The 24555-nt window shown below is 41.4% G+C and overlaps 1 protein-coding gene across 1 annotated transcript in view; it reads left to right on the top strand.

The window, feature by feature from the left end:
* Positions 1–24555, top strand: part of WDFY2 (WD repeat and FYVE domain containing 2) — a 60520-nt gene that overhangs the window by 33273 nt on the left and 2692 nt on the right. The window contains exons 3-11 of the mRNA XM_053936338.1: positions 2346–2419; positions 9079–9133; positions 15533–15683; positions 17103–17215; positions 18127–18253; positions 20147–20252; positions 22899–23000; positions 23665–23795; positions 24133–24241. Coding sequence (XP_053792313.1) covers positions 2346–2419; positions 9079–9133; positions 15533–15683; positions 17103–17215; positions 18127–18253; positions 20147–20252; positions 22899–23000; positions 23665–23795; positions 24133–24241 — 968 coding nt within the window. The remainder of the gene's footprint in view (positions 1–2345; positions 2420–9078; positions 9134–15532; positions 15684–17102; positions 17216–18126; positions 18254–20146; positions 20253–22898; positions 23001–23664; positions 23796–24132; positions 24242–24555) is intronic.

Here is a 24555-nt window from a genome sequence, read left to right as displayed (position 1 = left end):
CACTTTTGAGAGCATGAAATATATAATTGGGGTTTTCCTCCATATTTCATTTTCTAAAGGCAAAAAATCAGTGTGTATTTGCCCTGTATTTAAGAAAAGACTGCAGCCAGACTTATGCATCAGGAATATCCTGCTTGTCTTCCATAGTAGTTCAGATCAATCTTTTTCCAGTCTGAAATCCAAATCATAGCTAGGTTCTGAAGTAGAGAGTCTTCAGAGTGCTGTTATTTTTCCTGGGTATGTTTTTTAAAGAGTCTTAAATATTTTAGAAGCTTCAGGTTTCAGGTTTTTGTTTTATTTTTTCCTTTTCTTTTCTTCCCCTCTTTTTAATGTGCCTAAGTGCTAAAGTACCTGTATATTGTCTTAATTTTACTAGAGTAAGCTGCTGCAGTCTTGTTACAAGTGGCACGACTGACTATATCAGTGTAGCTGGTATGGACATAATTTTAGTGCTGACATAATGATTTTTCTAAGTGCACATGTTACTGAAGAGTTCCCTTGGGAAAATGATTATAGCAAAATAAATATCTTTACACCGCTATGACTGTGTACACACAGGTCTGGAATTCAGAAGTTACTTCTTTTGTAATTGTGTCAAGCAATTGCTTGCATCATTTGCTCCTGAAGTGTTTGGGAAAAGCATACTTTAAATAATTATTTTACCTTAGACAACTTCTCTGTGAGCTGCTCATTGCATTCAGAGATACTGGTAGCTCTTTCAATGTATGCACAGTGTCCAGCACTTAAAAGCTGCTGTGTCATATGCCTGTTCTGGCATTAGCGCCTTTAAACTTATTTGATGTTTATTGTGCTTAGAATTGGAGAGTTTGCTGTCCATTTTTTTTCTACAACTCTTATTCTGCTACAGGCATAGAAGCCTCAATATATAGTAATGCACCACCTTTGGAAGGGATGATTCCAGTTTGTCTTTTCTAAGGGAGAGGTACAGGAAGGAGCAATTTTGTCACTGTTACTAGGCTTGATTTAATTGATTTCTTTCTGTCAGTTTCCTTGAACTGAAGCCTTTTCTTTGATTCAATTCATTCAACCCTTCCAGGAAAAAAATAAACTGAGGTGCCTGCCTAGAGGTGAATCTGATGGGCTTTCTGTTGATGGTTACCTATCCTTCAGGAAACATTTCAAGAGAGAGTCAATACTGAAGGTGGAACAAATTTTATTAGACAGTCAACATTGACTCTTCTTCGTATAGCTTTGCTGCCAATTAAACTATCAAGGAAGATTTGCTAAGCTATGGCCTGTTTAGTCCTAAAAGAGACATTTCACAAATTGAGAAGATACTGGAATACAGTACTGCAAAAGAGGGGACTCCAAGCTTGTTAGTAACACAAATATGCAAGCAATCACAACGGACAGTGGAAACCAAGGAGGGGGAGAAAAGTAGAACTAAAAGTGCATCTGACTGTACTCTATATTTATCATAAGAATATGGTTTAGAAAGCTTTATAACACTTACTGTTATTCTAACTGCAGTTGGGAATTGCTCCTGAAAAATAATTCCTGAAGGTTTCTGTAGGGACAGCAGGATTCCCAGCTGCATGCTGCTGTGTTGGGCAGTAAAAGCAATTCCTGCTTTCTGAATGTAACTTCACAATTTTTCAATTAAACCAAGCACAGCTCTTGAATTCTTGTGAGGAAACCTGGTTTTTTATCATGGATACAAATCCTGCCAAATCCTTGAGGGAGCATACTGTGACCATCTTGTGTGCAATTTCAGGATAAATCCTGGTATTTCTTAGAGTAATATCAATGTAATCAAGCAATGGCTAGTTCCAGATAAAAACTTTTATTTTGACCATAGTATGTGATACTGTCATAGTGCTGTCTGTGATGGAATTGGAGTAGGAGACAGTTGAACTCAGTCCTTAATATTACTTGATATGTTGATTCCTACTGGGAAATTTTCTTACTGCAGATATAGGATGCAAGCCTCTGACATAATGTAGTGTTTTGTTTTATTGTCAGCACAGTTCAGGCAAATGTAAGAAACTAAATTATTCAGCTAAGTAATCTCTGACTTATACTGAAATGTCAGGTGCCTCTTATATCAAAGCAGCACCATTGCTCTTATATGAAAGGCTTGTTTACAGATAACTAGTAAGAAAAAAATTAAGAAACTGGAGCAAGAAATAGCTATTTTTCCATGTCCTAATAGGATAGGGTTGAATGAATTGCAAGAGCACATTTATTTTAATGCTTGTCTATTGGTAAGCTCAAAATGCTGCACAGCATCATAAAGCATGTTAGCTAATTTTAGGCTTTCCAGAACTTCAAGAAAATGAGAATCACAGTTTTGTTAACTTCATCAACATGTTCATTTTTTTCAGCTCCATGTTCATGCATGTCTTTTAACCCGGAAACCAGAAGGCTGTCCATAGGTCTAGACAATGGTACAATCTCAGTAAGTACATCCAAAGATTTCTAGTTGAAATGCTTCCTTTTTGAGAAGTATGTGTGTGATGATGTGGTGAGAATATTTTTGCCTAGTGTTTGGGAGACAGAATTTTTAATGATAGTGGAACTAAATCTGTAGTACAGAAAATGTTAGATTATTAAAAATTTTATTCCAGCTGCCACAAAGAGATTGAGTGGGGATTACAGTATTTATTGGGCAAGTCAACAAACTGTCTTAATTTGCATATATTTTAAAAAATAACACAGAAACAGCTGTTGTTTTATTAAATTTAAGTGACTTGTTAAGTACATGATACCAAAGTTTTTCTGAAAGCAGCAATTAAGAGGAGGAAAAATCATCTTCTTTGAGGCATAAGATGGATTTCTGCTCCATGTCTATTTGTTTTTCCAAACTTCAGAGTTCAGATTTTGTTTTCCTCTCCCTTTAGAGGAGTTGCTTTTAATTGGCAGCGAGGTTGCTGAGAGATTTGGTTCATTAACATCTGAGATAGAGATGTGTGGAAAGGAAGTAGGCTATTAAAAGAGGAGTGTGTCTGTTAGATCTATGATAGAGGGTAGCAGTTTGCCTTATTAATTGGATTTTTCTTGTGGGATGATGAATAAAAAGCTACATCCCTTTGGAAGAGTGGAAGAGTCATGGTTCAGAGGTATTTTTCACATATGCCTCATCAATAGATTCCTCTTCCAGTTTAAGATCAGTTTACCATCACTTCAGATTTTTCTGTTGTTATCTCTGTCTTATGGGCCTTATAACTGAATGAGTGTTTTCAGGGTGATAGAGCAGCTGTCTGCACTAAAGCCAGTATGGTGTTTGGGAAAGGGGATGTGACCTTTGTAGCTGTTGTCTGTAAGCGCCATCAAAGATGTGAAGGTTTTGACCTATAAAGCTATTAATGCCTAGTAGCAGAGTTTTGTATGCCTGTAGGAGATTTTTCCTTTTGTATCTAGGAGATGGGACAGATTCCAGAGAATTCTCTGCACCTCTGAAATTCTCTCCTTCCCACTCTGAAATAGTTGAAATTTGCTGGTCCTACTAGGCACTTTTGTTTTCACCAGGCCTTTTAGGAATGTGAAGGCAACTGTAAATAAGGTATTTAAATACTCTGGCATGGTAGGAGATGTGCCCTTCATCTTGGGGGCATTTTGTTTTGAAGAGTCAGAGGCTGCTTCAGAGTAAATGGGGTCAAATATTTTCCATTCCGAAGCTAAAAAAGGTAAATGAGATATGCAGGTGATAAACCTACACGTGACTTTGGATATTTATAGGGTTATATTGCCACATCTAAGGCAGATTCTATTTATTGCTAAGCTGGGTTTTTCTTTTCCCAGCCTTCTGGATACAAATATATAGGAAGGGGGAAGTGCTTGTCTGTGTGGCTTGATTTAGTCTTCTGTAAGCTGCAAGCACTTGTGTGGTAGGGAAAAAACACACTCGACAAATTTGTACAAAGGATGAAATGTTTTCATCTGTAGCAAACCTATGACTTACTTGTAAGAGTAGCCACAACTGTAATGTGCTGAAAGAAGTGGTGGAGCTCGGAATGGATGACCAAGGAGAGCCCTGTTTTCAAATCCCAGAAATACTGGGGTGTAGAGAACACCCCCAGGTACTTGGAACATGGGTTACAACCACCCTCTTGAGGAAAGGATAAATTTTCTTTCCTGGGCCCAGTCATGATGATTAGTTTAGCATAGGAATACATAAGCAGGGCACATTGACCACAAAATAAGAGAACTTACTGTAGCAAGGTGACCTTAGTACCCTTATTTTAATTTCCTCAAAGGGAAAGTACAGGCAATTTGCTTGAGTAGCTTGAAATATTTGAGAATTAGTCAGCTGCTCCACATTAGCACTTCTGTAGTGCCCAGCACGCTTGTGTATGCTGGGTGCAGGGCCAAACAAAAAACCATCCAACCATACCAAAAAAACCTTGACAATTATTCTGTACCTTCACTTTGGCTAAAAAGAAAGGATTCCTGGTAAGGGCTGTGAGCTGATAGTCATGAGGGTGACACATAATCTTAAATGTTTTTTTTTTTACAGTTCAGGGAAGTACTTTCAGGTGTAAATGGAGATAAGAAAATGGAACTGCCCTTTTTATTCTATGTGAAATTTTTGTAAGCTGTATGGATTTTGGTTATAAGTTTGGCACCTCAGGAGTGCATATTCTGCATTTTGAGAAGGATGGGCAGCACTGTTGGCACAGAAAGAAGTTCCAGCAAAGTCACCTGAGGTGAGCTTGTATGGCCACCTCTTTTGTGAAACAAAAAGGCAGCAAGTTCTGCTTCTACTGAGAAGAAGAGATTGTTTTTAACCTTTTGTCACTTCTCAGCATGAGAGCTGCACAAACATTTCTGCAGCATAGCACACCATTATCTCGAGTAAAGATTGTCTAACATCTTGCTTATAGAGTGGTGGCACCTAATGTAAAAAACAAAAACTTTCTGTGATCTGGTTATTTTACAGTTGGCAAACCTTTTTTTGAGAAGAAATGACATCTTAGGAACTGCTTGAACTCCCTTTTGGAAGCCAAAAGACTTTATCCTTTGACATAAATTCCTTGTTCAGAACTGGAAAAAAACCATACTTTAATGGCTGCAAGGCTCTTAAGACAGCGCAAGAAACAGAAGAAGGGTCTTCCACTTGCAATGAACAGGAGACTTCCACTGACAAGATGAGACTTCTCACCTCTTTCATCCATATAAAAACTCATTTCCTAGATAAAGTTAAGCATTAGTTTCTGCAGCCAATAAAGGAGAGATGAACTGTCTTTGGATGCACACATGTTAGTTTTTCTAGAAACTGTTATGAAATGGCATAAATTTCTTTCTAATTTTTGGGGAGATTGAAATGAGTGATTTAGTTTTTAGGTAGCTGAAGATGAATTAAATTTATCTTTTTTTTGATGACCATGCCTAAGTCTGTATGAAGCTATTACATACTTTGAGCAGAGGCACAAGGACAACAGGGCACCAGAATAATCCCTTCAGAATTTGTCCTTGGAGATGATACTTATTAAGATAAATTCATCTTCCACCTCATCTGATTGTGCAGCTGTCTACAAGTTTGACCATTAACAGTATTTTGAATACCTGAGACTGAGTCAGGCTCTACCTGCTGATGTACAAGCTTCCCCTCTGCTGTTGTGGGGAGTTTAGTATTTTTTACCTCAGAAAATGAAATGAAATTATATAATAAATAAAGTGAAAATGCTGTCATTATTTATAGAGGCTTGGTTTTTTTTCCCAACAGATATAGATGTAGTGTCTGACAGAAGATTTAAGAGTTTTCATTCTCTTCCATTTCTGAAGCAGGTTTTTTTGTTCTCTGGAAGACCTGAGAGTGCAGTCAGTCACTTGTGTTAACAGGATAAAGTCAAGCCTATAAGGAGATATGAAGTGTGTTGTCAAAATGGCATCATCTATCAAAGAGCAGACAGTAAATTCCCCAGGGTGGGAACTAGCTGTGCTAATAACTGATCTATAAAAATTATTAACTCAGAAATGGATTCAGTTGCTTAAGGAGAGTTCTCCATTTTGCAATACATCAGTTGGCATATACTTGAAGCTCTGGGAAAGCATGGATCTTCCTTTGTTCCTGGGCCATGTCACCCAGCCCCATGGCCAAGGACTCTAAATTATTTAAACAAGATGCTGATACTATTTCTAGGATGAGGTTTTACAGAAGTCTTTTGCTCCAGAGAAGTTTGTGGTGGGTGTATGTGTTTCAGTGTGAGGGAGGTGTGCTGCACAAAGGAATAGTTGTGAGTTTTTGTACATCAGTGGACAGCTAGATTTTGACAGTCTTCAAGAACTCTACTTTGTGCTTTATGAAAACTTTCATGGTACCGAGTTGCTGTTGTAATAATAAGCTCACCTGAAACAGGCAAGAAGACTGAGCATTAACGTTTTAAGTATGACAAAAAGGTAGTAAAGTAGTTCCAAAACCATCTCTGAAGGATAAAGAGTGATCTTGCCAGAAAAGTTGTCTTTAATCCCTGCAGGGAGGGTGTTTGGTTTTACCATCCTGAGCGCTCTGATCTGTCCCAACCCCTCCTGTGCAAAAGGGTTGCACAGGACTCAGAAGTCTTTCTCTGTTCTGTTAACAAGCACTGACTGAGCTGTGTAGGTGACCCCAGCTTTTCCAGCTCATTAAGAAGAGCCAGAAGCTGCCTAATGAGAACTGAGCGTCAGCAGCTCTGAGAGGAGCAAAACATCTACGTAGGCAAGGATAAAAAAACAGCTTCTGCTGGTACAATGTTAAAGAGATGTAGTCGGTGTTTTTGTAGTGCAGATGACACATTTTATGTGCAATAGGGCATGAATTTCTTGAGCAAGGTGCCCTGTGCTAAAATACCTGTCTAGTGACACAACTAATGCATTTGGCCTGAAGAGGGAGAGGGCAATAAGTGCAATGGAAGAACACAAGAGATTGTAAAGGAGAGCAGGGAGACCTGCAGAGAGATTAGAAAATGCATCACAAATTATCATGTGCTTTCAAAGACGAAAATTATATGCAAGAAGTCTTTGGGGTAAAAAAAAATTATATCCAGTATTTAGGTTAACTGAAACTGTGTTTATCTTGTACTATATTTGTCTTTATTTTGGATGGAGCAGTGTGTTGACAGTACATAGTTGTGGTTTATATTAAAGAATACAGTGGTAATCAATACTTGGAGACACCTTACAAACCACACATGTTTGATTTATTGTATTATAATGGAGATATTCAAGAGCCTTTTCAGTCTTCCAATGAAACTGTGGGGCTCTTTGGATCATAAAACAGAATAGCAACATCAAATTTGTTGAGAGAAAAATGCAAATGAAAGTGAGAAAGCAATCCACTCTCTACATCCCACCTGAAGTCACCAGCATCTGTGTGCCACTGCAGTCAGAGACAAGGACAGCCAAATTGATGGGAAAGGCAGACATATCTTCCCATCAAGTGTTGCAGCAATTAGAGCAATTTCTCTTTAGGTAACAATAGCAGAAAGTTGGCATTCTAGCAAAGGGTCCTGGTTCAAATAAGCTTTGTGGTGAAGCATTTTATGTGCTGATACAGTATTCTTCAGGCCGTAGTTAAGGAAAACAAGTTCCCCTGTTAGTAGCTGGAAAGGTATAGCAGATTTTAAACTTTCTGTGGTTTGTAGAACTAGGGTGACCCTGGTATAGAAATCCAGCTGACTTTATTTGTTACTGCTGTTTAAGCAACACTCCCCACTGCAGTCCTCAGCTGCCAGAGAAACCTACTGGGAGCTGGAGCAGATTAAGGAAAGGAAGATAAAGTAGAGCAATTTAAGAGAATGTATTTGTAACAACTTTATGAACAGAAACATAGAGAGAGCAGAATACATAGCTGCCTCAAATCTCTCACATTTGTGCTTCTGGAAGCTGGGATCTGTAGATGTTCCACAGATGAGTACTGTAACCTCTCCACCTTGGTGCCAAGCAGTAGATGTGATGTGTTTGAATAATTCTGGTGCTAAAGGCCAGGCAGATTACCTTCAGTGACCCAACAGAAAATGCAGTGTGACTTCTTTTTAAATTGTACTTTGGAAACTGGGGGGAAATACTGGCTTGTTGGGGGTTAGAATGTCTTTTGCTCTTTTGCATTAAACATTTGGTTTGCCTTAAACATAGCGTGTAGGCTTCTGAAGTCCAGTTTTCTCTAGTGCTTTTGGCATGTGCACATGAACATTTCACAACGATATGTTTATCAAATTCACTTATCTTGTGTTTGTAATGTTTATTTTAGTTTTCCATCCTACTTCAGGTTAAATGAGTTAGGTTTTACTTCTGTCCTCTAGGCAGATTAGCACAGGGAGTTTCTGTGTATCTTGTTATAAATTATTAAAATTATGTGGGTTTACACTCCTTCATTTTTTACTTTGTTTCTCTAAATATGTGATGTATGTACATAGATATCTGACAGCTCTCTGAAAGCTACTTCATGCAGTGCTGCTACAAAGCCTACCCTTTGCTTAGGTGTTTTCTCCAGAGAGATGTTACAGGAGTTTGGTCGTCCCTATAGGTGTGCTCTTGCCTGGACACAGACAAGTTTGGGTTTCTGTTTGTCTGAAGCATTGAGAGGCTTTTTAACAGAAACCTGAAATGCATTCCATTCCTATCATGTATTGTTGGTACCTAGCCTGGACTGAGCAATTTGGAGGGTCTCTTATATATTTATATTGCATTTCCTGAGTGTTCAGGTTGGGGTGTAGTTAGTGTAGGCACACACATGGATGCATGTGTATACGCAAACGTACACGTGGGCACACACAGCTGCGCACACGTGCAGCTTTCTGCCCTGGCAGTCCTGAGCAGCACATGTTCACCAGGTCTCAGGTTCCTTATTTTGTGGCACCTCAGCTCACAGCCAGTCATTTCTGTCAGCTTTTTTGACTTCTTTTTTAATAGTTCTTCTTTTATCCATTCCATTCAGAAGCACTCATAATATTGTCTTAGGCAGCTTTAAAAAGTGAAATACTTCAGGGGTTTAGGTACTCAAAATTATTAAAAGTATAGATAGGGCTGTGGTTGTGAAGCAGGGAGAGCTTACCTAGGCAAAGTATTCAAATTTAAACAGTCTCAAATACTTTACATCTCTAAGCCCTGTTTCTATTGATTTTTCTTTCCCTCCCTCAGGAATTCATTTTATCAGAAGATTACAACAAGATGACACTAGTGAAAAGTTACCAGGGTAAGACCCATGATCCATGTTAATTGGTTTGTATTGTCATTAATTTTTGTTAATGTTTTCTTAAGGAGTATGAATGGAAAAGTTTCCCGTACAGTGATAGATTTTTTTTTAACTAATGTAAATGCTGGTTTTATCAATAGATCTTTAATGTGCTTTGTTCTGAGGTTACAAGATTTTTAAAAGAGCTGTTTCATGTTCTGTTTTTCCTTTTAAATGTTCCTTTGGAATATCACAGTAGACAACAAACCATCCACATTTGGGGAATATGAGTTTTAATTTTCAATCTTCAGTAATCCAGTGTATCTATTGAAACAACTTAGGGAACTAACCCATCTTTTAAAGCTTAAGCTTTTGGGGTTAGTGTGGTTATATTTCAGTAACTTTCAGTTCCACTAACCACAAGATTATCAGTGAATACCTCTCCTAGTAAAAGGTCAAGAAATGCCAGTTCATACCTTTTCTAATTAGAGTCCGGTGTTCACTAATGTGATGTTTTCAGAAACCTAGCTATTTATCCTTTTCAAACATCTAAAGGACACTGTTTTTGACAGATATTCTTATAAAAGTAATAAATACATATGACAATTTTTTTTTCTTTTTGCTGTTAGACTAAGAGGTGGTATGATATTATATGGTATCATATATACTAAGCATTATGTTTCTGTATAGGAGCCTCTGACATGTTAGCTTGACATTTCTCACACACATTTTTAAATACACTCTTATGCATATGTTTCGAGATTTAAACCTTGAAAGATTGAGAGGGTAATTTAAATCTCTAAATGGATGCTCTGGGGATCACTTTGTAACATTTAAATTTTAAGGTATGAAGAGAATCTTTATTTTTGCAGAGCATGGCTAACATGTGAGTGTTTCATGAATGTCTAGTGTGTTGTAAAATTAAGCCAGAATGCCTGTGTTTTTCCTTAGCTTGTAAAAACTGAAGAAAAATATCCAATGATGATAAAATATATATATGTGAATCTTAAGATTGTGGCAGTCTGACTGTACAGGTGTTAAGTATCCAAATTTGTGATTGCTCTGCAGTCACCAAAGTTTTATGCAGCTAAGTTTCATATTTAAATATTGTGGCACTAAAGAGGGTGAGCTGAGATCTTTTCTTTTGTATATGCAGAACAGCATATGCATGAGAACAACTTTTTTTATGAGTTCTTCACTGAAAATGCTGAAAATTTTGGAAGAAGGGGAATGGATTTCTTGGCAGTATTTCAGAAAAGCCTGTTGGCTGTGACAGCCCATTGAAGGTCTGGGCAAAAACTTTCATAAAATTAAAGAAGAAGAAAAATTAAAACTGTTCTTTGTGGCTTTCTGCAATATGCCAGATGTTTTGCAAACATTAGAGGAGGCCTTTGGATAGGAAGATGTCATGGAGAACATCCATGGGTTGTCCTGGGGTAAACCCAAGAGCTCAGATTCCCCAAATATTGGAAAGCAAAGGATTCTAATAATTGTCCACTAACATCAGTGGAGAGGTGGTGCAGCTGACCACACTCCTAACTAGAGTCACCTTCTTCCTAGCCTACCTGTCTCACCATGGGAAGATTTTTCATAGGATCATAGAATGGTTTGGGTTGAAAGGGGCCATAAAGATCAGTAAGTTCCATCCCCCCTGCTATGGGCAGGGACAACTTCCACTAGACCAGGTTCTCAAAGCCCCATCCAGTCTGGCATTGAACACTTCCAGAAATGGGGCATCCACAGCTTCTCTGGACAGCTTGTGCCAGTGTCTCACTGCACACACCTGCACAATTGCAGTGAACAGTTTTCTGACAGTGCAAGGCAGGAAAAATGAAAAAACCCAATGAGATTCCCCACTGTTTTCAGGGCACCAATGACCAGGGGCTGCCTGCTGCTCCACAGCATAGTGCCTCCCACCACCCCCCTCCAAAAAGACATGTTCCTGGATTCTCCACTCTCATACCAGGTGTTGCTGAAAGAGTGTAGCATCCCGTCAGCCTGGTCCCTGGGCCCATGCTGGAGGTCTGGAGTGCTGGGGAAACGTTGCAAAAGTGAGGTGCTCTGTGAGCTGCTGTCAGTCACAGGATCCTGTAGTTCCATTGGTCTACACAGAGTTAGGCACTTTCATGCTCCTCTTGCTACATTTGCCTCCAACCAGAACACTGGATCTGGGCTTACCAGCGGCCTCACTGGGTCCAAAGTCCAGCTGGCACACAGCAAGGAGGAAAGAGCCATGTTTTCAACATGCTGTCTGGAGAATATGCAGGGAAGAGCATTGTAGTCCTTTGGGTAGGGATATCAAGATCCAACAGAGATGTATCTTCCTCACATGGTCCAGTAGGACTCCCTCCACAATCCTGTTCCTGCAGTGCACCTTTCCTACGTGGCCATACTGAGTTTTGGGGTTGGTATAAGCATCTTGGTAAAACCCTGGGCAAGGAAAAATTAAAAAGGAACAGAAGGTTTTGTTTGGTATGGTGGCCTTCTAGTGGTTCATTTGCTAAAAGTCTTACTTTGGAAAAGTTTTCAAGTAAGACTTTTATCTTCTTCAAAAGTATTTTAGACAGAGCAAGTAACTTTTATTTAGCCTACGAAGTGGCTAAATAGTGATAGTAAGTGGCTTTAGCTGAATCATGCTGGCTGGTTTTGTGTTTGCTAGCTTTGTAAATGGTCAGCAGTGCTCTTGTGCAGTGACTGGGCTGTTGATCATCTCCCACAGTAAGGCATTATTATAAATAGCTGAGGCTGCTGTAGTGATTAAAGAACATTTATTGTGTCTTGAAAGGCCATGAATATGTTGGCTAAATGATCTTCTGGTGACAGAGAACGACAGAACATGGATAGGCTGTGCTTTGGTCTTGGTTGGGGTGTACGGCCAGGTCTGGTGGCTTATGGAGCCTGGCTTTGGCAGTGTACGTGGCTGGACACGCTCTGTGGAGGTTTTGCTGCAACAGCGTGTTTGGAGTTGTGAAATCTTATTTCTTGAAAGGGATCTGAATGCAGAGATGGGGGATGTGACACAGGATTAGTCAGGACTCCAGGGTGGGTCTTGTGGCATTAGCCTCCTGCAGGCACTGACTCATTCCCTTGCATAAGGAGGAGTAGTGCAAGCATTTGATCAGTGCCACTTGGGATGCCCTGGGAAATTAATTTTTTTCATTGTGTGTCTGTCTCTCATCCTCCCATCTTCTTCAGTCACAGCACCAGCTGAAGGTGTAGACAACCTGTGCTCTCTCCCTTGGCAACGCCTCCTGCATTCCTCCAAGAAGCCTTTCCCTCCCCTCAGTACCCTTGGATTCCAGCCCTCTCCAGCCCCTCACAGGCTGGTCCATATGGCTGTTGATGTTTCCCATTCTTTTTGGCCTTCTCTGCCCTGCTTTTTGCAACTGGACCATCTATCTTGCTGTGCTCCCTCTGGATGAGATAACAGCTCCTGGTTTAGTGTTTTGTTTTATTTATTTATTTATTTGACACATACTTTTTCTGCCTAGCCAGATTTGTAGACCTGCTTCTGCCCCATGCTTTGTGCAGCCTGTCTGTTTCAAGGGTGTCCCTCCGGCCCTCTGCTTTCAGGCTAGCTCATGTCATGCCCTTCCTTCTGCTTTCCCCTAAGCAGAGCCTCTTCACTTGTGCTTTTCTTGCTTATGCTAAGCCTTTTTTTCTTCCTGGCAATTTCCACCTCTGTCTTGGTGTTTGCTCATACTTTTTACTGTTGTAACCCCTCAGAACAGCTTCTTTCCCAGCATTGTATGGCTGTGCACTGGCCATGCTTCTCAGACTTTTGCCTTTATGCACAGCACTGACCCTCCATTTCGTTTGCTTGACATCTTGCCATGCACCTCCTGGCTGCTGCTCCTTCATTTCTCTGGGCACAGCCTCTCCATCCTCTCTCCAACTAGCTCTTTGCATAGTGCTTGCTGCTGCTTTCTCATAGAGGAGAGCAGCCACCCTGCTCCCTCTGCTTTCCAGCTGCACATGGACGCGTGCCCTTCTCCTCTCTGCTGCTTCTCTCCCTTCTGTACCCCATAATTTTCCCCCACAAATGGCTCTCTTCTCATTCTGGCTTACACAGATCTGCTCTTGCCTGGTGCCTGTTGAGAGTTTTCCTGTGCTGTGACCACATTCACACTCCATCCCCCATCTCCATCCTGCTGTTGTTACAAATTAACAGCTTTGGAATTCTTTGTTCCACATTTTTTCTGCATACAAATGGTGAACAAATCTTCAATACATGAAGGGCCAGCTTTTTGTTTGCTGCTTCAAGATGCTGAACCTGTGTTAATCGTAGGGCCCAGACCCCTTCCTTGGTCTTCTATCAGCTTCCAATCTTCCGATATTTTACTTCTTTAAGCCTTACATGAGGCAAATTCCCTCTTAATGGCAGGTGACTTTCTATTTGCATTTCTCTTTGCTCCTTTGTTTAGATGATCTACACTGTGCACTTTCACTTGTTTGAGATACATCTGCCATCAGTGCGTGTGTGGTGGTCCACCAGCTAATATGTGCAGGTGGACAACAGAGTGCTGAATTGAAAGCTCTTTTTGGGAAGGGAGGATGAGCAAAGCTGTCATGTACACCCCATCCACCTCTTGGCAAGTGCCATTTTTCATGTCTAGTCCTTACTTGCCAGAAAAAGCTGCCTCAGCATCCACAGGCAGTACTTCTATCAAAAATTACAAGCCCCATCTTTTAGAAGTTTTAGGAGGTAGAAGGAGATTTAGGAGAGTTGGGTGATGCCAGCTATCCTCACAACCAATTCAAACCATAAAAAGCTGTCGCTAGCAGTAGCATTTGCCACATGCTGAGAAAACATTCCTGGACAGGCCTTGAGCACTCTGATCTCAGCCAGCTTTGCACATCCCATGGAAATGCATCGGTGTGTCTGTGGCATTGGTGGTTCACACAAGCTCCTGGAACATTTGTGAGCCCATGAGGTGCCAGTGGCAGCAGTCATGTCCCTCTCCAAGTGCAGCACTCCACTGGCTGGTGCAGGTGTTCCCAGAGAGAGCAAGACATGGGTAAAGATAAGCATGAGCCACCCAGGGGGCCACTGAATTTCTTCCCAGAGAAAGCAAGGGTAGAGAGGAGATGGGATCTATTTGAAATAGTTCAAGTGACTCCTGGGTGGTCCCCATCCTTTTATCTGGAATGTAAAAGTGTGTGGAAATGACAGCCAAAATCTGAGGTCTTCTAATGGGCAAGGGTGAAAGCATCTGGGCACAGTTCACACCTGACACTTTGGTTTAGCTGCTGATCACCATTATGGCAAGTTATGTCAATACATCTATTGACTTTTCTGCTCAGGGAATCTCAGTCTGAAAAACAAGTGTGGATCAGGGCTGGTATTGGCTCTTGGGAGCCGCCTCTTCTTTCCTACTGGTAGCTCTCCCTTGTGGGGTTTGAACACAGCTCTCATATGTGCTCCATATTCATATAGGGCAGACAGCAATCTTCCCGTACTGTTCTGAGGTGATTCTCTGCATTTCAGATGGAGGCTTGGGGCTGGTTTTTAAGCTTCTAAACATATTCAATCTTTTTTTGTGTCAGCTGTTACACAAACAAATACAAGCAGTCTGTTTTGTGTGACACATGTTGCTGTGTTTTAGAACAGTAATCAATAAACCAGTAGGGCTGTAGATTGAGGAGTATGGCATTCACCATTAAGTTACAGCTGGAAATAGTTCTGTAAGTCTTTCCAGCCACTTGTTTTATTAGAATATCAGCTCAATCAGCACGTCATGACCAAGCCCACTGGTCATTCATACAAAAAAAAGCATGTGTTCCCTTGTTTTAATGAAAACCTTTGATGGCTTTATTTTGGTAGCAGTAGAAACTTATTTCTTCAGCTGTTTTATGCATCTACCACAGCTGTGATATTTTCTTTTATTTAAAATTTATTCCAGTAACCTTTTAATGCTGAAACTTGCCTTTGGTGCAGCATTGTGCCTGTGCATTGTTCAGAACTCATTGACAGAACTCATTGTTCTGTCGGGGTACCACAGCCCAGATCCACCAAAACTTCACAGCAAGAGAAGCAGCAGTGTAGGCATTTTCACTGCTGTCAAAAAACTAGCTCAAAAGAGCTTTAAATGGAACCCCAAGTCCATTCCACAGTGGCAGCTTTTTTTTGTGATGATACAATGATGGAGGGAAGAGTTGTGCTGCTGTAGAAGGTAAATGACTGCAGTAGGCATGGAAGGAATTAAGTCTTGCTTCCTTTCTTTCTCATGCAAACACTGAACATGCAGAGCAGGGGCTTTACAAGCTTCCATGGAAGCTGATGTCAACAGGATTATTAAACACCAGCTGCTTCTGTGGGGAAGTGTGAGTGGAGGAGTTGGGTGCAGTTGGTACTTGCAATGGCTGTCTACCCCCATGTTCTTTGCAATGTGGTTATACATCTGTCTGCTTAACTTTCAGCTCATCAAAGCAGGGTCATCATGATTCTGTTTGTCCTGGAGATGGAGTGGGTGTTGAGCACCGGACAAGACAAACACTTCACGTGGCACTGCTCGGAGAGCGGCCAGCGGCTGGGGGGGTACCGCACCAGCGCAGGCGCCTGCGGCCTGCAGTATCCTTTGCTGAGCTCTCAGTTCTATTTCTGCTCTTTGGCACTCAAACAGCCCTTTCAGTTTATTTGTCTAGTTGTCCTCCAAATTTGTGCCCTGTATGGATTCAGTGCTTTGTGAGAGAAACTGTTATTTAAAGCCAATTTAAAAAACTGTCAGTTCTCCTTGCTTTGTCTCCTTAATGCGTTGTGGCATATTTAGGTCTAAGCATTTTTGAGCACCACAATGGGCTATCTGCAACCTGTTGTGGTCTGCTATTGTAATAAATATGGATAGGGCCTTCATTTAAACATGCAGTGCATGCTTTCTTCAGAGAATTAATGGTAGCAAAAGTAGGTTGGTGATCAGGTCAGAGTGCCTGTGTGTATGCATGGTAAAAATTAAATTACTTTAATAAAAAAATAATGAGCACTTGTCCTTTACTCTGGAACTGCTCACTATGTATTGGGAATTTGGGTTAACTAAAGAGTAAATTACTCCAAAAATGGCACTCAGGTGGCTTATTCATGTAGAGCTGCCCCAGCTGCCTGACAATAAAAGAAATATTAATTCAGCTTTATTGCAAATGAAAAGGGAAATGGAAAAGTATGAGCTCTTAGGCTGAAAACAGGGGTTAGCATAAACAGACTTTTTAATGCCCCAGAGTGTGTGTGGTATAGATGATGCATGTTTTGCTAATTCATGAGAAGTGATACTAACTGAAAATTATTGTTTCAAGATGGACTTGCTTTATATTATCTGGTAATTTAGCCAATCTAAATGGCAAAATGACTGAACTTACTTTCTAATTTATTGATAAATATTTTTGAAAGCAAGATGCAAGAATTTGCCCTGTGTTCCCTAAATCTTACTAGAGAAAGGCCAATTTTGACTAATTAAAGTTCTGGAGGACAATTTAATTCGGGTCATCTGATTATGATGGTGGAGGGCAATGGAAGCAGTGGAAGGGAGAATCACTGGCAAATACTGCAAAAATATTTGGCATAACCAGGAATAGGTTTGGATTTTTTTGTTCTGCAGTGTCCTGTGTACTTAAAATCAGTACTCCTTTGTATTTTATGTAATTTTGGTTAGGGAGAGAGTGGATACTATCCAACTCTAGGACTTGTGTTACAAAGCCTGAGAGGACACTCTTATGCTCATGGTGAAGGACTACTTCAAGGGTGTTTCATAACAAAACCACAAATTGTGTCCTAGAATAGTCTCATTTTTTCTCACCCAGGGATACTGCACTATTAGTATGAACAGGCATGAGCATTATTAAGATGAACAGGTGCCTGAAAGTACACTCTGAATACCTCCTTGAGACTGGAGCACTATTCACAAGATTGCAGTATACTCATGTCAAAAGAATTAGCAAGCCATGAAAGGAATGCAAAGCTTGTGTAAATAGTATGTTTTCCTCAGCATCTATCCTTCAGATTTGATGTGGAAACCCGGCATGTGTTTGTTGGTGACCATTCTGGACAAGTGACCATCCTCAAACTGGAGCAAGAATCTTGCAGCCTTGTCACCACATTTAAGGGACACACAGGTAAAGCCTGAGGAGGAGTCTCAGAAAGGTGCTCAAGACAGTCTTCATCTGTGCTCAGAATCATGATGTTTTGACTGTCCTAGGTCCTAGTGTGATACACTAGGATGGTTTGTGTCAGTGCTTAGCATGGAAGGGACATAGTTCTGAAACTGTCCCAGCAGTTTAGGGAAGCTGTATTGGTAAAAACAAGAGCGATCAGAGCTCTGAGAAAAACACATCTATGGCAGAAAATGCCACAATCAGTAGCTGCTAATTAAAGCAGAGTGGGACTTGAACAAGTTGTGGTAGTTCTGGGAGGGAGAAAGGATGCTGCTAAAGGCAAAATTTGTATTGGCAGACACTTCATCCCAAGTGGAATAGGCACAGCCTGGAGGCACTAAGTGCTTGTTTCACTGCTGGGATTTGTGCCCCATCACCCTTTGAAAAGAGCAACCCTGGATATGATCCTACCATCTAACAGAAGAAATGCTGTCATTCCTCAGCATTTTTTCTTCATATCCCTCCTCTCTAACTAAGTGCTAATAGCTCAAGATAGCACAATGTAGTTCAGTGCTTGGGTACTGAGAAGATGCCCATAGCATTCCACATTTGCTTCTTTTTTAATCTTCTGGAAATTATGGAGATGGAAAGTTGTGTAACTCTCACTCTGACCATTCTTCTTCCACACTTCACTGCTCAATGGATTCACATATGCAAACGGCAGTGAAGCCCTATGCCCACAGAAGAACAGGATGGGGTTTCAGTAGTTTTTTTAGACTGTTGTTTTTCCACTGGAAGGCACATGGTTGCATAGTCTTTGCCAAAGAAATACGTGTTTTAATCACTCCATATTTTTTGTTGTATCTTTATATTTAGCTACCAATCTTCGACTTTCTGTAATAAAATGACTGTTGTGTGTGTTCCTATTGCAGGTGGTGTCACTGCTCTCTGCTGGGACCCAATACAGCGAGTTTTATTCTCAGGCAGTTCTGATCATTCCATTATAATGTGGGATATTGGAGGAAGAAAAGGAACAGCCATCGAGCTGCAAGGACATAAGTATGTTCAAAGCCCTTCCTCCTGCTTTTATAGGAGAAAAGCTAAATGCAGAAGCCATATCTGGAAACAAACAGCCCAAAAGTTACAGTCTTCACAAGCCTCAAGCTTGTATGTGTGACTCCCTGTGGTCTGTATACAACAGGAATAACTTGCTTATAGTAAGTTTTCCGGCGTTGGGCCCGCAGGCTATTTTGGGTCTGCAGAGGGTGGTGAAGGAAAGCACAACATCTGTAGTCCTGAAGGTGTTATGCCAGAGCCTGTGCCTTTGTTGGAAAGTGGAGGCTCCTCAAATGAGAACAGCTGCAGGGAAATTCTTGGGTTTTAGGTGTCAAGGTCTTTCCTTCCCCTAGAGGGAGCATCGGGCTTGGAAAATTAATCCCCTTTTCCTCTGTGCTCTTTCACCTACAGCCTGAATTCGAAGTGATGTGCTTTTACCTTTAACCGTAGCAGCCTTCACATCTCCTCAGTGCAAAGAGGCATCATCTTTGCAAGTACATTTGCATAGCCACAGATGTCTTTGAAGATGGGTACGCCTGTGCTGGGCATTGATTACATATCAGAATGGCTCTAGTGGCAATGACTTCTCACCTTTTAACTCTGGCAATACAACTTGGTTTTAGAGTATTGGGACTGCATACATGTGGGACTTGCATGCCAGGCTCAGGTCTGGTGATACAAAATCCCATGGTGGTTTTGAGCTAACAGTTTCTTATGTATTCATGTATTTCTTTTGAGTGATGCTGCACTCTGCTGAGTGATTGGGGTGCCTCTGGGATTTCAGAACACTGCAGAGCTCTAACTGAAATAACCAGATCAACTTCATACCCTACCAGTGGTGCTTCCTAATGCCTCACCGCTTGATTTATTGCTGTGGAGATTAGCTCTAATATGAAATTAGCCTCTGGACCTTAATCTGTGAGATGGCTGTCAGCTGGAACTGTACAACACCATGTCCTACACATCCTGATGGTGCCTCTGGGGTCTGCAGGCAGGCACTGTGAAGGGTGCCACTGTTGTCCTGACCTCTCCTCTGAATGCATTCCCCTCTCCAGGTTCAGCCATAGACACAAATAAATGTGTTAGCATGCAAGTCCTTTTGGCAGACAAGACCAGTGGTGGTAGCAAAGGAAACCAAATCTTGTGGATGATTTCCAGTTCTCATTCAGTTCCAGTATGTTCAGTTCTCGTGTCTTCACAACCTTGTTTTTTCCATAACAGTGTTGCACAGTCTTTATTTCCCAGGTTGTAAACAGCCTGATATGAGGCCTGAATTTCTGTTTTTTTATGAAGGACTGAGCCCATCTTTGGGAGCTTAAGCTGAATTGTTCCTCCCATGTTGTTTTTACATTAAAAGAAGAAACAGAAGCACCTAAATTTTCCACCTTATTGTGAGAAGGCTTAGGAACAATTCAGTGTCATTCCTACATTATTTTTCAAATTCCTATGCTTCTTAGTGTCAAAAGAAAATCTTCAGTAGTTTTTCAGTGGTTCATTTCTAGATGTTGCAGAGATCTACAAAACAAAGTTGTTACTGACATTCAGCCAAGAAGGTATCTTACCGGGGCTGTGTTTATGCATCCAGATATGCCTTCAGAAGCTGCAACCCTGCTGAGGCTTCCCAGTGCAGCTGGGACCTCCTATCCCAGGAACAGTAAAGAGAGTTACCAGAAGAGGTCTTTGCTTTTGTGGATGCTGCCCAGATGAGCAACACACTCAGTCTGGTCCCAGTCTGACAGCAAAGACTGATTTGCATCTGATGGATGCCATGTGCAATGAGTGGTGGAGGGAAACATATGGGCAAACAAATGGTTTGTACTGCTTTATTGATATTCTGTGCTCACTTGTGCAGTAGCCATAGGTGGTTGATTGCTAACTGTCTTGTTTCTTTCTCAGTGATAAAGTTCAGTCTCTCTCCTATGCTCACCACACTCGGCAGCTCATCTCCTGTGGTGCAGACGGGGGAATCGTCGTCTGGAACATGGATGTTGAGAGGCAAGAGGTAGATGCTTAGTTCTTCTCAGTTTGGTCTGAAGCAGTCCTGGGAAGAAGGGGCCTTTCTAAAATATGCAGCTTTCAACCTAAACAAGATCATTCCAAGCTTCAAAAACATCTCTGGCCATACTCCAGTTGTTATACAGCAATTATGTTGTGCCTTTGATAATATGGTACAGGGGAAATCGGCTGGCAGAAATTTGTATTAAATAGGCTGCTAAATGGCTCTTGCACATTACATTACTGTTCTGAAAGATATTCTGTAAGGAGGATATTGAGATGCTCTGCTGTAATTTTCAGCACATCATGAGAAATATCAGTTCAGAGGTAAATGGATGGACTGATTGATTCATTTTGGTTTTAAAAGAGTAAAACAAGAAGTCTCTTGGTCATCTCTGGAGAAACGCAACCCAGCATTTTTCTTCCTTGATAAGAGAACATAAGGCTTCAATCTCACCTGCTACTTGGTCTTGATGTAACCACATAGAAGTGGGGTAAATAATGGCTTTGCTGATCCAGACAGTAAGACTTCACCCACACATTCCTAATTGCTTTTGTGCTTCACGGCCAACAAATGTGAGCGGATACAAAAACACTCCCCAGGTCTTTGGCACTGTGGGAACGGCCCCCACTTGGCAATTTCTGAGTCCTGACTCAGAGAGGGGGGAGCAAGCTCTGTGCTGGCTGAGTCAGGCAGCAGGAGCTGCTCCAGCCCTGCTCAGGAGCTTGGCAAATCCTGGTGCCATGAGTCACAGCAAACCTGTGCCCTCTTCCTGCAGGGGGTAGGTCAGAGGAAGGCTTTTGGCAGCATAGGCTTTCACCAGCTTTGCTGGTTCTCAGGAGCTGTGGCCTGCATGGATTGAGTGTGTCTCCCTTGAGGAAGAAAAAATGCTAAGTGGAAAACTTGATTTTAAATAAATACTGAAGTAGGCATAGGCAGAAACTGAGCTTCCTTTTTAATGTGAATTGGCATTCCAGTTGACTCTCTTTAATTGCTAATCCAAGGGCCAAGTATGTCATCAGCTCCTAAATTGAAAGGAAAGCAGAGCAGTTTCCTCCTTCCCAACAGATGTTTCCCTTTTGTTGCAATTCAAACATCCAGAAATGAAAACCTGTGTTTATTTGCTGCCTTCAAAAGGCTACAGTAAGGGTTAAGATTGGCTTGTCACCAAATAGGCAGGAATGCTGTGAGAAGGCTGGTTTAAAATATAGAGGAGGAATATTATTAGCTATATAAAGGCCAAGCAGCAGGTGCTAATGGTGCACAGCTTTCCCAGACTATGGCTATGTGGGCTTGTTCTTGTTATCAGCAGCACAACAGGGTGTTCTTGGTGCTAAACCGCCCTCAAAACATGAATCTTTGAGATTTTAATATCAAACCTTGGTTTTGGGTCCTAGATCGCTTTCTTTTGGATTTTGGCTTTTGTATCTTTGCCCTTATTTAAGGATTTTCTCCATGTGATATGTGCTCAGTACTCATTTTGTTACTATCAGCTTTTCCGACATTACTGAGATAGTGTTAGAGTCACTTAAGCCATTTCAGCCCTTGATTCTTTATTTTCAACTCATTTTTTTAAAAAGCTGTAAGAAGATGTTTGAAAGATGCTATAAGCTGTCTTTCTGTTTGAATATGAAGTGGTTACTTGTCACAAACAAAACGTTATCTTCATCTGTAGTGTTCAAATGCCCAGGAGATGGAAAGTCATACATAGAGATGTAAATCGGTAGGCATTGAAAAGAAAGACTGTTGTGGGTAGAAAATACAAGGCTTTTCCCCAGCAGAATGAACTGCCTTCAGAATAACTGGCAGAAGAATATGAAACAGGTGAATGCTTTATTGCTGAGAGTCAAAGCTATCCTGGGAGCAGAGGGTCTCTATCCGTCCTTAACTTAGCTTTGCCTGGCTTTTCTATTGTTTTTAGTTCTTAATCTCAGCTGTGTTTCTTGCCATTTTAATTTGCAGCATGTGAGAAACCAGTGGCTCTGATAAGACAACTTCAGTTTGCTAATAGCACTTCCTCACAAAGTATTAAACAATATTTAGTGTCTATTTAACCTCATGGGTTGATGAGGGAAAAGAGCTTGGGTTTGGTTTGGGTCTTAGGCTGTTTCAGGTGAATCACATGTTTCTCATCTCTGTGTGTGATTTGTAGCACAGGCACCTCTGACAGCACCTCTTAAGCTGGTAAAGAAAGAAAGAATACAAAAACCCCCAACAACACCAGCATTTCCCATAACTTCCCTTTCCCTTCAGATCATTTGCTTGGCTATTGGAAATTGACCCCAGCTCCCACCAGAGGCAATAGCAGATGGTAAATATTGTCCAGATGGGACAGAACAAAATATTTTTATATAGAATTGAGTTGTTTCTGTGGTCTTATTATCAAACTCTTCTTTATGATTTGGATGAGAACTGTTTCTCCCATGTCCTTCAAAGCTAAGCCAAAAAAGACATCCCAGGGAACAAATATGATCTTGTCATCATCGATAGCAGTCAAAATGGCATCTTGTGAAAATGGAGATATTAAATCAAGCTCAGCTGGCCATATTGCCACACCACAACACATCTTTTTTGTCCTGCTTCTAGGCTCCATTGGAAATTTTTCGACTTGATGCTCATTTCCACTTTCGTGTTTATATGTGTGTGTTGCAGACCCCGGAGTGGCTGGATAGTGACTCCTGTCAAAAATGTGACCAGCCTTTCTTCTGGAACTTCAAGCAAATGTGGGACAGTAAGAAAATAGGCCTCAGGCAGGTTTGTATGTGCCTTTTGGTGTGTTAACATGGTGCCTTTAGGCTTTTCTCTCATAATGGATTCTAGTAACCTTTTTCCTCCTAAAGCTTTGAGAATTGGCATTTTGTTCAAATGCAACAAAAATGCATTTTTTCATTTTGGGACAGTGGGTTCCCCTCTGTGGCTTGATTTTGTGGTTGAAAGGAACACACTGGTTTTTTTCCAAACAATCCCAATAGCAAATGCATGTAATAGGCCTTGGGCTGAGTATATCTGGGGCCTTCCATGACTTTAGCCATGGGGAACATTGCTCATTGTTAGTCAAATAAGTTACAGAAAGAAATTTACAGCTGATTTTTGGAGACTGTGCTGGAACCAAAGCTGTTTTCAATGAGATTGGATAAACATCTGTACCTGCTCAGGCTGTACTGGGAAAGGCTTACTGGTCTGCTTGAAACATGCTGTGTTTTCCTGCCTAGCAGGAGAGGGCTGCAGATTGCAGATTTTTACTAAAGGGGTGTAGAAGTGCTGCAAGTGCTCATGGAACTTGAGAAATTAGGTGTCTGGGGCAGAGCTGAGCTGTGTCGTGTCTTCCTGGAGTGAGATGGAAGAGCCAGTGGAGCTGAGCAGTGACCTGGTCTGGGTTTGTGGCCTGAGATGTCTTTCTGCCTGTTGTCTCCTGCAGCATCACTGCAGGAAGTGCGGGAAAGCCGTGTGCGGGAAATGCAGCTCCAAGCGCTCCTCCATCCCGCTGATGGGGTTCGAGTTCGAAGTGAGGGTCTGCGACAGCTGCCACGAGTCCATAACAGATGAGGAGTAAGTGTGGACACTGAGCTGGCTTGCACTCCAACGGGGGAAAAATCCTGCACCTGCAAGGGCCTGGGTGGGTGCAAGGCTCCAGGAGGGAGCAGCCTGGCACGGTGGTCCTTGGGCTTTCTCAGCAGGATAAGGAGGAGATGAAGCCAGGAGGGATAGAGGGCCCCTCACCCCAGTCCCTTTCATGCCAGAAAGGTCTCAAAGTGCTGTTTTATAGAGTGGTTGCTGAATTAATGGCTTACAGCAGCAGTCAAATACTTTTTTCCTCAATAGAGAACATTTTGGGGGGAAATCCTGCAGTTACAGTCCTTGCTGATTTTTGAATTTCTTTCTTCAGGCGGGCACCTACAGCTACTTTCCATGACAGTAAGCACAACATTGTTCATGTACACTTCGATGCCACCAGGGGATGGCTGCTGACCTCGGGGACAGACAAGGTTATTAAGGTAGGAGCAAGGAATGTGCTCTAGCTCCTGTACTTCATTTCCTTTCCCTCTCCCATGTGGCTGCATACCTGCCTTCTTCCACCCAGAGACTTGGGATTGGAATTAGGATTTCTGCCCAGTAAGGACCAAGGAGGTCTTGGTTTGTGAAGTTATATCCTGAAGGGGCTGGGACAAGTGCTCACTGTAGCTTTCCCTTGAGGAAGACCAACTGTTTTTCAACATGCCACATCTCAGTGTGGGTAGATAAAGAAATAGCTAAATAGTAACTAAGTTATAACAGTTCAAGTAATTTAAAAAAGCAAAACCCTCACAAT

The sequence above is a fragment of the Vidua chalybeata genome, chromosome 2 (genome assembly GCF_026979565.1).
Source record: "Vidua chalybeata isolate OUT-0048 chromosome 2, bVidCha1 merged haplotype, whole genome shotgun sequence".
NCBI lineage: Eukaryota > Metazoa > Chordata > Aves > Passeriformes > Viduidae > Vidua > Vidua chalybeata.
Note: the sequence above shows the minus strand (reverse complement) of the source record. Positions and strands in the feature narration are given on the sequence as shown.